The sequence below is a fragment of the Phaseolus vulgaris genome, chromosome 2, assembly GCF_051622355.1.
Source record: "Phaseolus vulgaris cultivar YP4 chromosome 2, ASM5162235v1, whole genome shotgun sequence".
Classification (NCBI taxonomy): Eukaryota; Viridiplantae; Streptophyta; class Magnoliopsida; order Fabales; family Fabaceae; genus Phaseolus; species Phaseolus vulgaris.
The window spans coordinates 45,454,781-45,470,148 of NC_143499.1; the positions used below are offsets into that span (position 1 = coordinate 45,454,781).

The window sequence follows — 15,368 nt, forward strand, 5'->3', positions numbered from 1 at the left end:
TTTTTATATTTTATGTTCTTAATTATCTAATTGCTTCAATGATTTAACGTATAATATAGTGATTACATGTCTAGTGGACTTCTAATTTGGTTTGTGTAAATATTAAGAATTTAAAACTATTTTGAAATATCTCATTGATAAAAATATATTTGATCCTAAAAATAATATTATATAGTCTTAAGAAATTCTTGATTCCATTTCTTAACATTACCGTTATTTTCATAATTTTATTACATTAAAAAATATATATAATGTTATTATTTTTATAATTTTATTTTATTATGAGAAATTAATTAAAAAAATAGAAAAATAATACAATTTAAAAAAATTAATTTTATAGAAATAGTGTTAAAAAGTATGTAACTGAAAAATAAGTTATTTAGCTATTTATCAAAATATAAAAATGGTATTAAAAAATTATGTAACAAAAATGGTTATTTAACTTTTCAAAAGTTAAATTATTTATTTATTTAGTTTATTAAATAAATATAAATTATTTATTTATTAAAAAATTAATTATCTAATTAAATAATGATATAGAAAGAAGTTACCGATGTGTGTTTTTATATAATAATATAAATTAAATAAATAATTTTACTTTTTTTAGAAGATAAATTTATTTAGTTAAAAGATAACACCAAAATAAGTTTAAAAATGTGTGGATAGTATTCATCTCACACTAACTACATTTTAAAGTTTAAAGTTTTCGGACCTATTGGAGATAATTATGAATACATCATTTCTCAACAAATTTAATATTACTTTCTCACCAAATATATGACTTCTACTGAAAGTTTTCATACCTATTGGAGATTATAATAAATACATCATTTTGAAACAAATTTAATATCACTTTCTCAACAAATACAGGACTTTTACTGAAGCACATAGAGAAATTAATTCAAAAAACAAATTAGAGATACAAAAATTTAATACTTCATTAAAGACTGAGAAGATTAATCTTTTAAATTTTGTTATAATTCTAAAACTCGAAGGAGTATTAAATAAACAAACATTAAATAGTAAAGAAAATACTTCTTCCTGGTGTAGTTTAGAATATACTGCTGATCTTATTTTCTTATACTTATTAAATAATATGCATATGTAATATTAATTAATAAATTTAACAAATTTAAAAATCATTAATAGTGAAGATAAACTTGGTATATTTTGAAAACTTAAAAAATAAATTGAATTATTTACTTATATTTATATATTATATTAAAGTGTCTTAAGGACCGGAAAAGATATATTTTATCTTTAAAAATACATTAAATAGCTTGATAAATATTTTTTCTATTTTTTAGTATATTCAATAGAAAATGTTATTAAACTATCAAGTCAAAGCGTTTAGTGGAAGTGGTAAAACAACATTTAACGCCGAAAGAATATTTAATATTATGGCACATGTATTAAAGATCAACAACAATAAATACAACTTTTTGAAACTATTTAACTGAAATAGTTTAATTCTTTCCTTGCAATACTTTGAATAAGAGAAAAAACGATTAATTTGGGAGATATTAGAAAGAAAAATAATAATACTTCATTAAAATGTAACAACGCAAGTCATTTTGAAACTATTTTACATAGATAAACTACATTCATTTGGGATCGGATGAAGTAAAATTTTACTGCAATAATTTTCTTTAATTTTTTTGTATAAAAAATAAAATTTGGATAAGTTTTTAAAATCTACATAAATATATTTTTTTCAAAACAAATTACTCCCCAAGAATTTAAAAAAGTCATAAAAATTGACATTTTGCACTGTTGATTCATTTTTTTTATTTTTTATAGATCAATTATTTAATTTTATGTTTTTAGTTTATACCCTTAGTTATTAATTAAAACAAAATATTATGAATTATTTCAAATTTTATTACATATTTATAAAATTATTATTATTCCTGAAATATATTTTAAAACAACTAATTTAAAAAAATTAATAAAATTTACGAATTAATATAATGTTTAATGCTACTGTTATAGTATTAAAAAACAATTATTTTCGTATCATGTCTTGGTTTTGAATTATATATTCATAAATTACAATTCTAAAAAATATAATTAGGTCGATTAAAATTGGTATATCCGATTAATAACTACTATAAATTTCAAAGTATGACGAACAAACTTTAAATTCATTTTAGGTAAATTATATTTTTTTAGGCTTCTCAATTTATTAAGATATTAATTTTATAAGAATAATATGTTAATATGACACAATATTTTATATTCATAAAAAATAAATTAAGATGCACGTAATGATTCTTGCAAAAATATGACTTAAATAATTTTATTATTTTAAAACTTTGAAACTTAACTGGTATTCTTACCATCTAATAACATTTTTTTTTAATTTTCCTTTAAATTAGTTAATTTCTATCTCAACAAAAAAGTAATACATTTATTGGAAAAGTGATATAACTTTAATAATTTTTTTATCAGCAATTAAATTATTTAAAAAAATACATATTTATTGTTGTTTTTAATATGTGCCTGAGAACCTTAAAGTGTAGTGAATGCGCGACTAATGGAGAATACATGTAAATTTTTTCCTACTTTACATTGCATTAATTCAATCTGAAACATGACTTATTATTTCACGAGAATGGCATTACATCACCAAAATTTAAATCCTATATTATTTCATTAAGATATGTAATAATATCCCCAAAACTATTACTATCATTTACTTTTATATTATATATTAACTGCGTGTATTACTATTAACCTTCAAAATAAGTCCTCAAAAGAAAATATATAATATAAGTTCAAAGTCTTGGTAAAACAAAACTATCAAATCATTCTAATAACATACAATAGGAATGTATGTATTAGTGAAATAATGTAAATAAAATTATTATATTATAATATTAATATCATGTTCATATCATTATATGTATGAGTGTGTATGAGTGGAACGTCCTTCATCTAAACTATGATAAATAATCTATCAATATTAACACTTATATATTCTAAACTCGTCAAATTTTACTTCACTTATGTTTCTGATGTTAGGGTGACACAAAACTTTTGTTACTAAGTTAGATGTACACTTATTACCAAATTAAATGCAAGTTTTCTTCAATTTCTCATAAACCTAAAGTCTCTTGTCTATGTTACTAAACAATAACGAGGTTATGATACTAATTAATATAAATTTTGTATTTATCGTCACTCAAAACATGATATTACCACGTGTATTCCTATATATTCCATCAAATCCATGATCAAATTTTATATACACCAACATATATACATGTGTATAAGCGATTCAACTAGAAATAATTTTCTCAAAATTATATATAGAATATTTTAATGATATATTTAATATGTCTATTCAATAATAATATCCATTAAATTTTATATTAAATATATTAAATAATCATAAAAACAATATAATAATTATATACAATAATAATATCCATTAAATTTTATATAATATGGGAATAAGATAACTGTAATTCAACACCATGAATATAATTTTTTTCATCAAATTATTAAATAATATTAAAAACAACATAATATTTTGTATCTAATACTACCACTAATACTACTATTATTATTATTATTAACATGATATAATGATCTATAATTCAATGCAATAAAAACATAAAAATTTCAGTATTATTATTTGAAACTAATATATATATATATATATATATATATTTTTTTTTATGTGATGATATATTGTGATTATATTATGTATACGAGAAATTACTTATAACATAACTTCATAGATATAAATATATGTTAATATTTTATATCTTTATAGTTATTCATAATTATTATAAATTTATCATAACTTTTGCACAATAATAAGAGATTTATAATATATATATATATATATATATATATATATATTATTCTAAGGATATTAAAACTAAATTTTTTGTGAATTTTTTTTTGAACAATTCTTATGAGCAGATTTTGTTTCTACTCGTATGGCAAGTACATATAAAGAAAAGACACAAAAGTAGTGAGGTCTTTGTAAGTTTTAAATATCTATTTTAATAAATTTACAACAAATAATACAAAAAATTGAGCCTATGACTTGACCTATAACCATAAGACTCAATCTCACTTTATCAAACATATGGATCCATATTCTACTCTCTATGAACATCAAAAGTTACTTGAAAAGTGATTAGGTACATTTAAAATATTGGTATAATTATATTACATTTTTCGATAATATCGATCATACTCACAAAAAATGTATACTCGCTACCTAACCTTGACGATGTTGAACAAATATTGAACAGTTCCACGTTTGACTTATAAATATCCTAGTACAAGACATTATTATGAACTATCTAGATATTTACCTACCTGGTAAATACTTCATTAGATCCCACCATGATCTTTGTCTTTCATCCCATAATGTACTTCCCAAATACAAACTCTCATATATTATTAGCATGGTGCATTTGATGATTGCTTTTCACATGACATTTTTTTATACTTTCAAGAATCACATAATATGATGACTACAAAGTACATCATATTTGTCTCAACCAACAATTTATACATATCATTCAAACAGATACAAAAAGGTATAAAAATAATAATAAAACATATAAATAATTTTCTTTTATCCAAACTCATTAAATAAATAATAATAATAATTACTTTTACTTTATTTTTATTATTACTTTATATATTAGTTTGAATTATAAAAAAAATTATATTTCAAATAAAATAAAATTATATTGATAAGGGTATAATTAGTAACAAATTTTGTATACTAAAATTTACTACAGAACAATTATAAAAAGAATCATCTTTATTAATAACTAGCAAACTAGCAAAAACACTATGCGAGACACATGTCACTCCTGTAATTTTTAATTGTATCATCAACATGTGTATTGGTATTTTTAAATATTATTATAAATTTATACTGTAAAATTTAATCTATGTAAAGAAACACCATGCATGTAAAGAAGATGAAAGAATTGAAAAAAAATCATGAAAAAATTGAATTTAGATGAAGTAAAATAATATTTTCTACGTATATGAATCAAAACACATAAAGAAAAAGATAGATGAGAATAAAAGTGTGTATCTTCAAGGGAGAGAAAAAGGAAGTGAGACTTGAAATAAATTATTTAAAAGATATTGTAATTGATATTTTAAGATTTTAAAATTTTAAGGTAAGGGAATTTATTAAACTGGTAAGAAAAATTATGAAATTGATAATTATTATTTTTTCAAAGATAAAATTATAAAAAAGAAGTTATAAAATTATTATATTCAACTAATTGTTATTTCGTTAAGAAAAAACTTGAGAAAATATTATGTAAAAAATAATTACAAAGAAAATAACAAAGAGAATAAATGTTCGAATTTATTTTCTTTAAAATATATTATGTAGCCCAATAAATTATTGGTTCATTCTCCTAACATATACTCTCTAGTTTTCTTTTTTTTTTGGCAATATTCTCTAGTTTATGTATAATAATTATTTAAGTTTCTTTCCCCCAAACTAAAAAAATATTTATGTATTATACTTTGATTTCTTTTTATCGATAATAACAAAATAATAACTAAGAACCATTTTAAGCATGGTCCAACTCTTATACATGAATAAAACCTTAACCTCCTTCACTAGACATACTCTCATGTATGCCTATATAGAACTCTCATAGCTTAATGCATAGAAAGTCACATGAGGTAAACAATCATATAACTTAATGAATATATCATGACATCATCTCCATACAAACCAACGGATTTAAACAGCAATCAAAAAAGGAAAAATGCGCAGAGTATGACTTGAATGTAACCCAAGATCAAACCTATAATTAGACCAAAGCAAAAGTTTTCAGAACATCTACTACTTTTATTTAAAGATTATTCTGTTTCTATGCTTCCAAACGTACAAATCATTCTTAAAACCTCATTCACTGAAACAGACGCTTAAACATTGAACAAATTAGCAATTGAATTCTAAATAAGTTAATTATTACATTCCTTCCTATTTTCTCTCTAAAAAATAAGGACATAATTTTAAAGAATAATGTTATATTAAAATTTAAAAAAGACAGATAAAACTACACAAATTGTACTAAGAATATTAAATAAGAAACATTAATAAATTATTTTACTATTTTCCATACTTAACTTAGAAAATATTATTTAATAATAAAGTCAAAGTGTTTGATGTAAATAATAAATAAACATTTAATGTTTAAAATAAAAGTAATTAATGTTGTTAAATAAGCATTTAATGTAAACTTTTAAAGTTTAAAATCATGTAACTCTCATTTTACCCATTTCTAGTTCTTTCTATGGTTAATTTTTTTATTAAAATAAAATTAGTTTATGTTTAACATTTTTATTATTTTCCTATATTTAAATAAATAAATATTATTTCATAATAAAGTCAAATATTTAACGTAAATACTAAATAAACATTGAATGCTTAAAATAAAGTATTTAATGTTATTAAATGAACATTTAATTTAAAATTTTAAAAATGACAGAATTATATTCTACCCATATTATAGATTTAATTGTGATTTAGTCAACTTAATTTTTTATGACATAATTATTTGTTCGATAGCAATTAATTATCTTAAATATTTTGAATAAAACTAAAATTTTTATTTACGGATAGTCAGTGAGCAAAAATTCAAAAAAACAGGTCACTTATTTTATATGAAGCAAAGATAATTAAAAAGGATATTTATTTTTAAACTGTTTTATTTTATTTATTGAAAATTTTAATTTGATTTATTTTCAAGAAAGAACACATATCTTTAGTGAATAAATTTTAAATTTTTTGTCTTAAAAAATTAATAATAAAATTATTTTAGAAAGAAGATAAATAAATTTGAGTGTATTTAAGTAATTTTTGTAATATATATGTTTTTTAATATGGAAATAGAGTAATTTAAAAAAGAGAAAATTAAGAAGGTGATTAAGGAGGAGAGAGAGGTTGGAGGATTTGGTTTTGGATTTGAGTGTGGCAGTTTGTGTAATTTTGTCAAAAAAAGGGGTCACACAGTGATGACTCAGTTGTCTCTGAATTGTAGAATTGAAGTGTTGTCCTTAACATGCCATCTATATCTCTATATAATAAACACAACACAACCATCTCTCTCTACATTTTTCTCTGTCTTCTGATCCGCCGTCGAATCCTCCGTTTCTCAAACAGGTTCTCATCTCTCCATCGATCGCCATTTCTCTTAGATCTCGATTTTCTCTATTCAATTATTTTCTCTCTGTGCTGGATTGCATTTTTTCTTGTGTGTTTTCGGATCTCAATTTCAATTCCTACAAATTCAATTGCATTTCTCTGTTCTGATTTTCATCTATCTGTTAATGCATGCTCATTTTATACTTCTGGATCTGTGAATGTGTGATGGATACAAAGGAAATCTTTCACTCTAGGAATTTGAATCTTTGTGTGTGGATATGGCAGATCATAAATGGCGTCAACAGCGACTGCGGCCACGGGATGGTACCGAGGAAAGGTGAAGGCGGTTCCGTCTGGGGATTGCGTGGTCATCATGGCCATGCCCTCCGGCAAGCCTGGTCCCTTGCCTGAGAAGTCCATCACGTTGTCGTCTCTAATGGCTCCAAGACTGGTAATTTTACTAGATTCATGGATATCTTGTTCCGATTGTGAATTGCAATTTTTTTTTCTAAATTTTGTTGTATCAATGTTGAGGTTATTATGTTTTTTTGTGTTCTGATTTCGAAATTGAAAATGTTTTTTTTTTTCTGTGCTGCTGCTGAGGTGTTTACAGCCAACTGATTAAATATATTTGTTTTAAAATTGCTAGGCGCGTAGAGGTGGCGTGGATGAGCCGTTTGCTTGGGAAAGTAGAGAGTTTCTACGGAAGCTCTGCATAGGGAAGGTAGGTTAAATGAATTTTCCGTTTTTGTTACTGTGGTCGATAGTCTGCCAATTTTTTTTCAGATAAAGCATTTTAAGTCTCTGACCTGTTCTATGATTGGAACAGGAAGTGGCCTTCAGAGTTGATTACACTGTGCCATCGATAAGCCGTGACTTTGGCACAGTTTTTATAGGGGATAAGAATGTTGCTGTGCTGGTTGTTTCTGCAGGATGGGCAAAGGTCTAACGCTTTCTGCTTTTTTGTCCGGATGTACCATGTTTTAATTATTTTTGCATTGCTGAATTGTATTATTGGGGTTTTGTTCGCGCAGGTAAGAGAGCAGGGGCAACAGAAGGGAGAGGCAAGTCCTTACCTAGCTGAATTGTTACGATTGGAAGAACAAGCTAAACAAGAAGGTTTTGGTCGTTGGAGTAAGGTTTGTGTTGAGTTTTTAGTGGACTGTTAAATAGTATAACATCCAAGTTAAAAAATTCTGTCGTTAGCAAACAAGGTATCTGCTATTTGCGGTGCCCGTGAGTTGCAATCTCAAATATTATATGCAAACCCTTTTTGCTCACTCTCATTAGCAATCAAGGTGTCCCTTACTTGTAATAAACAAGGCACACATTACCTGTTGCGTTTTTGGCATCTTTGCTGATGTAAAGTGTTTCATTACCTGCAGATGTTATGAGTATTTTTTTTGTCACCTTATGAAATAAGTTTTAATTATAGAATGAGGTTATGTTTATCTCAGTGTCGTCCAATATTTTATGTAAATAACTTCATATAGTTTCATTCAAAATCATTAAACAAGATGAAGTTGTAATGTGACCGAAAATGGAAAAGTATAATTACTTTCCCATTCTGACATTGTGGACATCTTACATAAATCTATCCTGAGTGAAACATTATGATTTTGTGGCTGATTGCAGGTTCCTGGTGCTGCTGAGGCATCCATCAGAAATCTACCACCATCAGCACTTGGTGACTCTGGCAATTTAGATGCTATGGGTTTATTAGCTTCTAACAAAGGCAGGCCCATGGAAGGACTTGTTGAGCAGGTTCGCGATGGAAGTACCCTTCGTGTCTATTTGCTCCCAGATTTTCAGTTTGTCCAAGTTTTTGTTGCTGGAATTCAGGTATATATATATCATAATTTTTTTCTCCTACCCTTTTCTAAGCATACAAATAATATGTTTTCCTTTAAATTAGGCCCCACAAATGGGAAGGAGAACTGTCTCTGAAAGTGTTGTCGAACCAGAGGTGCCAGCTGATGAGACTAATGGAGACGTTTCAGGGGAACCTCGAGCCCCACTCACATCTGCCCAAAGACTTGCAGCCTCAGCAGCAACTGCTGAAACTTCTGCTGATCCTTTTGCACCTGAAGCTAAATTCTTCACTGAGACAAGAGTATTGAATCGAGATGTGGGTATCTGCTTCTGTAATTTATATTGCTTGTTTCGTTTTTGCATGTTTGTAAATTCCAAGTGGGCATGTAGGTTCGAATTGTTCTGGAAGGTGTTGATAAGTTCAGCAATTTGATTGGATCAGTCTATTATCCTGATGGTGACTCAGCAAAAGATTTGGCATTGGAGCTTGTGGAAAATGTAAGTTCTTCACCTGTGCAATGATATTACAGTGGTTTAGCTTGTTTAATTTTATTGTTGGACTTCTTATATTTCCTGCCATAATTTTCCACTTCTGAATGACTTCATTCGTTTATTTGAGTTAGCAACAAACTTGTATCCGCTTGAATACTTAAATTTGTGGAGGTGTCCGTTATAAGGATCTATCTGTGATTGACAACAACTACGAATTTTACATGGAAACATTGTGTTTGCTATGCATGCAGATTTTTGGGTTCACACTAGCGAGTGACCCATCGGAAGAAAGCATCATGTCATGACTATTTCTCTGGGTAGAATATTGTCTCCAAAGATTGACTAATTTGTTCTTGTACAAGAGACTACGATTTTTAGTAGTTGTCAATTTTAGCTATTTTATGCTTGTTTATTATAGTTTTAAAGCTACAAGTCAATAACACTTGTACAATCTCTATTTCCTGATAATTTAGTTGGAATTGTTTCCTGGCCAGTAGCTTTGGTAATGGTGCTGAAGTAATATGCATTATATCCTTTTGGATAGAGATTTGATTTGAATGATTCTCCTTGTCTCTTCATCTGATTAGATATCACTTAACAGTATTCTGAAAATCTCTTATCATTTCAATTTCTCAACCATACAGGGTTTTGCCAAATATGTTGAGTGGAGTGCAAATATGATGGAAGAAGAAGCAAAGAGGAAGCTGAAGACTTCAGAGCTTCAGGCAAAGAAAAACAGGTTAAGAATGTGGACGAATTATGTACCACCAGCAACAAATTCAAAAGCGATACATGACCAGAATTTTACAGGAAAGGTAGTATCTCTATAATCATTGGTTTAACCCAAATTAATTAAAAGGGATCTCATGGTGTCCCTTAGAATTTGGTTTTTAGCCTAGCCCAATGATATGTGATCCATATAATTAATTGACTGAGGACAAGACTATTGTTGTCATTGTTGTATTAATTTATCTCAGTATTCAATCTTCATTCATTTAAGTCTTTAAATTTGATTTTTTTTTTCTAGGTGGTTGAGGTTGTTAGTGGAGATTGTGTCATTGTTGCTGATGATTCAATTCCGTATGCCAGTCCACTAGCAGAGCGGCGAGTCAACCTTTCAAGTATTAGGTGCCCAAAAATGGGCAATCCTCGTAGGGATGAAAAACCTGCACCGTATGCTCGTGAGGCAAAGGAGTTCTTGAGAACACGTCTCATTGGTCGTCAAGTACGAAAATTTAATATAATATGTAATGGTCTATATCTTTGGAGACTACACTTATAATTAATCAATTTCCCTGATTTTCAGGTAAATGTTCAAATGGAGTATTCTAGAAAGGTTGGTCCAGCTGATGGATCTTCTGTTGCATCAGGAGCTCCTGAAGGCAGAGCAATGGATTTTGGATCGGTATTCCTACTCAACCCTGTTAAGGCCGATGGTGATGATGTCCCTTCATCTGTTTCATCTGCTGGTAGTCAGCAGAATGGGGTGAATATTGCCGAGTTAGTTGTTGGCCGTGGTTTTGGAACTGTCATCAGACATCGTGACTTTGAAGAGAGATCAAATTATTATGATGCTCTTCTTACTGCTGAATCACGTGCTATTTCTGGAAGGAAAGGGGTCCATTCTGCCAAGGATTCTCCAGCCATGCATATAACTGACTTGACCATAGTGAGAAAAATTATAATTGCACTAAATTTAACTTTTAATCTGAAATATTCTTAAACTTTTCCCCCCGCTTTGATTCATTTTAGGCATCAGCGAAGAAAGCCAAAGATTTCTTGCCTTTCCTTCACCGTAGTAGAAAAATTCCTGCTGTTGTGGAATATGTCCTCAGTGGTCATCGTTTTAAATTGTTAATTCCAAAAGAAACTTGCAGTATTGCATTTGCATTTTCTGGTGTCAGATGTCCTGGTCGCAATGAGCCTTATTCTGATGAAGCCATCTCTTTCATGAGGCGGAAAATAATGCAAAGAGATGTTGAGGTAATTAGGTCTTCTTTTACAAACTTAAAATATTTCTCCATTTAGTTTTTATTTTTCTAAATTAAATGTATTTGTCATAATTTCCAGATTGAGGTTGAGACCGTTGATAGAACTGGCACTTTCTTGGGTTCTTTATGGGAGTCAAAGACCAATGTGGCGATTACACTGCTTGAAACTGGTTTTGCAAAGCTTCAAACTTCCTTTGGCAGTGACAGGATTCCTGATTTTCATCTTCTGGAGCGTGCTGAGCAATCTGCCAGGAGCCAAAAGCTGAAAGTAAGAAGGAGGTCCCATGGTTGGCATTATCTGTAATTTTCCTTTTTACTGTTCTAAAGTGATTTGTAATGCAGATTTGGGAGAATTATGTTGAAGGGGAGGAAGTATCCAATGGTGCACCTGTTGAGAACAAACAGCAAGAAGTGCTCAAGGTTTGTAGTATACTCGTGTAATAAACGGCCTTTCTTTTTTTATTGAAAAATGCTGAATGATTTGCTCCATTTTATCTGCTCTTAGGTGACGGTAACAGAAGTCTTAGGTGGGGGTAAATTCTATGTCAATCCAGTTGGGGATCAAAAGTTAGCATCCATTCAGCAACAACTTTCTTTTCTGAACCTTCAAGAAGCTCCTCTGATTGGAGCTTTCAATCCTAAGAAGGGTGACATAGTCCTTTGTCTTTTTGGTGCTGATAAATCTTGGTATCGGGCAATGGTAAGTTCTTAATTTTAGTTCTGTACTTAACTATCTAGGAAAATTGTCATTCTATAATGAACAAATTTATGAGAAATATCTCATTTTCTAAGTCACGGAAACCTCTTTCTTCCATTCATCAATATTTCATCTCATTTTAAGCCCATAGTATTTCTGTTGAGTGGTTTCATCACATTAAGCAATATTTCATCTTAAACAACAATCCTTTGGACAAATTCTTTTCATGGCCGGATCTGAGGTGACTTTATTTAGTCAGATATTTCTGAATGGTCCACACTTTGTGCTCATGCTATTTGTCATCACGTTTACAATTTTCAGTATTATGGATAGGGTTGATGAGATGCAAAATAGTTAGAGCACTACTTGTATCACGTAGTGTGTTCACTCACTTACTCTGTGAAATGTTATGGAATTGTGTAGATAGTCAATGGACCTCGAGGACCTGTTGCATCTCCAAATGACATGTTTGAAGTATTTTATATTGATTATGGAAATCAAGAAGAAGTACCTTACTCTCAGCTACGGCCTCTTGATTCATCCGTGTCTGCTGCCCCTGGCCTTGCACAATTGTGCAGCCTTGCATATGTGAAGGTTCCAAACTTGGAAGAGGATTTTGGCCAAGAAGCAGCTGAATATTTGAGTGAACTCACTTTAAACAGTGGCAAAGAGTTCAGGGCTAAGGTCGAGGAGAAAGATACATCGGGCGGAAAAGCCAAAGGGCAGGGTACTGGTACCGTGCTTGCCGTAACTCTAGTTGCTGTGGATTCTGAGATCAGTGTTAATGCTGCCATTCTACAGGTTTTAATTGCTGCTCACTACTTGTTTGCTTGAATTGTTTTGAAATGCATATACTTTGATAGATATGTGCATTCAGTGATATGATACCTAATAAACAAACGTCTCTGGAAATTTTCAGGAAGGACTTGGTAGGCTAGAAAAAAGAAACAGGTGGGACAGAAAAGAAAAACAGCAGGCCTTTGATACTCTGGAGACATTCCAGGGAGAAGCTCGGACCAGTCGTCGTGGAATGTGGCAGTATGGAGATATCCAGTCGGATGATGAGGACACTGCTCCTCCTGCTAGAAAGGCCGGTGGCCGGAAGTGAGTGTGTACTTTTAAGAGGGAAGGTAAGTTATAGAGTTATAGACACCTTCAGAGAAAATGAGCAAGTTATAGACATGAACATTTTATTTCAAGCTAGAGGAGAAGAATGCCATGTGTAATCGTTAGTAAGTTTTGTTTTGTTTTTCTTGTTTTAAATTTTGTCGGTAGGCTGAGAAGACAATTTTTTAAACAAATGTTATAATAAAAGATGCATATGGCAGTTGTTTCATATCGATGGGACAGCAGAAAGGTTCTGTTTTATAGTTAATCGCGGTTCAGATATTTTGTTGGCTTTTGTCGCAAGCAAGACCTTAAGTTCAATGTCGGAATAATTCTTATCAGATAATCATTTTCATGTCTTGTTTCGACAGGAACAGTTTTTATAGCCAAACACTTCATTGATGTAGGAATCATGTTTTTATGACAGTGTATAAAGGGATATAACTATGTTTTTTGGTTTTCCTAAAATATTACGATTTTTTATTCAAATTTTTATAAAATCTTTTATTTTCTTTAGTTAACATGCTATCTTCCAAACATGTTATTCATAAAGTTTCCTATCATTTAAAACCCAAAAAAGGTATTTTTTTAATTGCCTGGGCCGATATTCTCGAAGTTGAAGCTTTAGCACTCATGGTTGGTATATTAGAAGGTTGATCAATAATATCAAGTTCAATGATAGGAAAAAAAAACTTCAGGATTTTACCATACTTAGATCATTCCAAATTGAAAAAAGACATGGTCCAATAGCCAGTTTGGTAGAGAATATCGATGAGTATAATCCATCAGTTGAAATTCTACGTGGTGTTTTTGAAAACCAAAAACTTATCTATTGTGAGTGTTTGTGAGTAGTCATGCTTATAATTCATTCTACCGTTTTGTTTCCTCTCTCCCAATATAGTTAGCAATCGGTATTACTGTTGATTAAAGAAACCTTGTATCTTGAGCCTGTAAAAAGACTCTAGCCTTTTTCAATTTATTCAAAGCGCCGGTATTTTAAATAATTAAAGACTGAAACATTTGAAAAGAGATTGTTTTACACCTTAAACCCTAATACCGTTTTAGTTATCTATTTAAGTTCATTATTGGGATTGTTAGAAATTGACTTTTCACACTACATTTTTAAATATTTGAGCGGAATAAGTGAACTAGATTTAAGCTATTTCTGAGGAGCTTCAAATCATCCACAAATCATCTGTTTCGCATTCCACAAACTATGGACTTGTGTTGCAATTATTTTTGGACTGTTTCTTCCTACACCTCTGTCACTTCTTTAGCCACCTCCATAAATTTTGAAATTTCCAAAATTATCCTTCAATAAAAAGATAAAAATAGAAATAATATTTTACACTACAGATTACGTAATCCGAAAGTAAAAAATTACCACTTCCAGATTACGTAATCCGAAAGTCAAAATTTTTCATTTCCAGATTACATAATTTGGAACCTATTTAACAACTAACAATACTAGATTACGTAATTTGAAACTTATTTAAGAAAATAAACTTACCAGATTATGTAATCTGAAAGCTAAAATTATCACTTCCAGATTACGTAATCTAGAACCTATTTAACCACTAACAATACTGGATTACATAATTTAGAACTTATTTAAGAAAATAAATCTTATGAATTACGTAACTCAAAAATGGTAATTGTTGACTTTTGGATTACGTAATCTAGAAATGGTAATTTTTGACTTTCGAATTACATAATCTGTAGTGTAAAATATTACTTTTATTTTTATCTTTTTATTGAAGGGTAATTTTGGGAATTTCAAAATTTATGGAGGTGGCTGAAGAAATGATGGAGGTGGAGGAAGAAGCAGTCTTCCTTTACTTGGTCTACACATAAGGCTCAATCTTCTAAGCAGCTTAACAGCTTTTGGAGCTACCTTCCGATCAATAATAAGTTCTGACTTGAAAATTGTTGAGAATTACATGAGTAGTACATTTTCATAATTGATTCTGTTTAATTATAGATATTTTAAAATCTTAAAAAATTATATCTTTTTGAAATCTATGAAGTTTAATGTAGAAGGTTAAAAATAATATTTTCAAGATATCTTAAAAATATGATACACATTGATTATCTATTTTCTCTTTATGAATAAGTTTTT

The 15,368-nt window shown here is 29.0% G+C and overlaps 1 protein-coding gene across 1 annotated transcript; it reads left to right on the forward strand.

Moving 5' to 3' along the window:
- Nucleotides 1-7,014: 7,014 nt before the first annotated feature.
- TUDOR1 (TUDOR-SN protein 1) lies at nucleotides 7,015-13,478 on the forward strand. The gene is made up of 17 exons (XM_068614622.1): nucleotides 7,015-7,168; nucleotides 7,436-7,601; nucleotides 7,800-7,874; nucleotides 7,980-8,093; nucleotides 8,185-8,289; nucleotides 8,786-8,992; nucleotides 9,066-9,278; nucleotides 9,353-9,460; nucleotides 10,099-10,269; nucleotides 10,482-10,679; nucleotides 10,761-11,123; nucleotides 11,207-11,437; nucleotides 11,525-11,713; nucleotides 11,788-11,865; nucleotides 11,951-12,145; nucleotides 12,566-12,943; nucleotides 13,062-13,478. The coding sequence occupies exons 2-17, from the start codon at nucleotides 7,443-7,445 to the stop codon at nucleotides 13,248-13,250; spliced, it is 2,973 nt and encodes a 990-aa protein (XP_068470723.1). The 5' UTR covers nucleotides 7,015-7,168; nucleotides 7,436-7,442; the 3' UTR covers nucleotides 13,251-13,478.
- Nucleotides 13,479-15,368: the final 1,890 nt, after the last annotated feature.

What these genes read in the sequence shown, in the direction of transcription:
- TUDOR1 (XM_068614622.1), top strand. Translation starts at nt 7,443, where the DNA reads ATGGCGTCAACAGCGACTGCGGCCACGGGATGGTACCGAGGAAAGGTG. An exon ending in CATTGGAGCTTGTGGAAAAT is followed by an intron (nt 9,461 to 10,098) that starts GTAAGTTCTTCA and finishes TCAACCATACAG; the next exon opens with GGTTTTGCCAAATATGTTGA. An exon ending in CACGTCTCATTGGTCGTCAA is followed by an intron (nt 10,680 to 10,760) that starts GTACGAAAATTT and finishes CCTGATTTTCAG; the next exon opens with GTAAATGTTCAAATGGAGTA.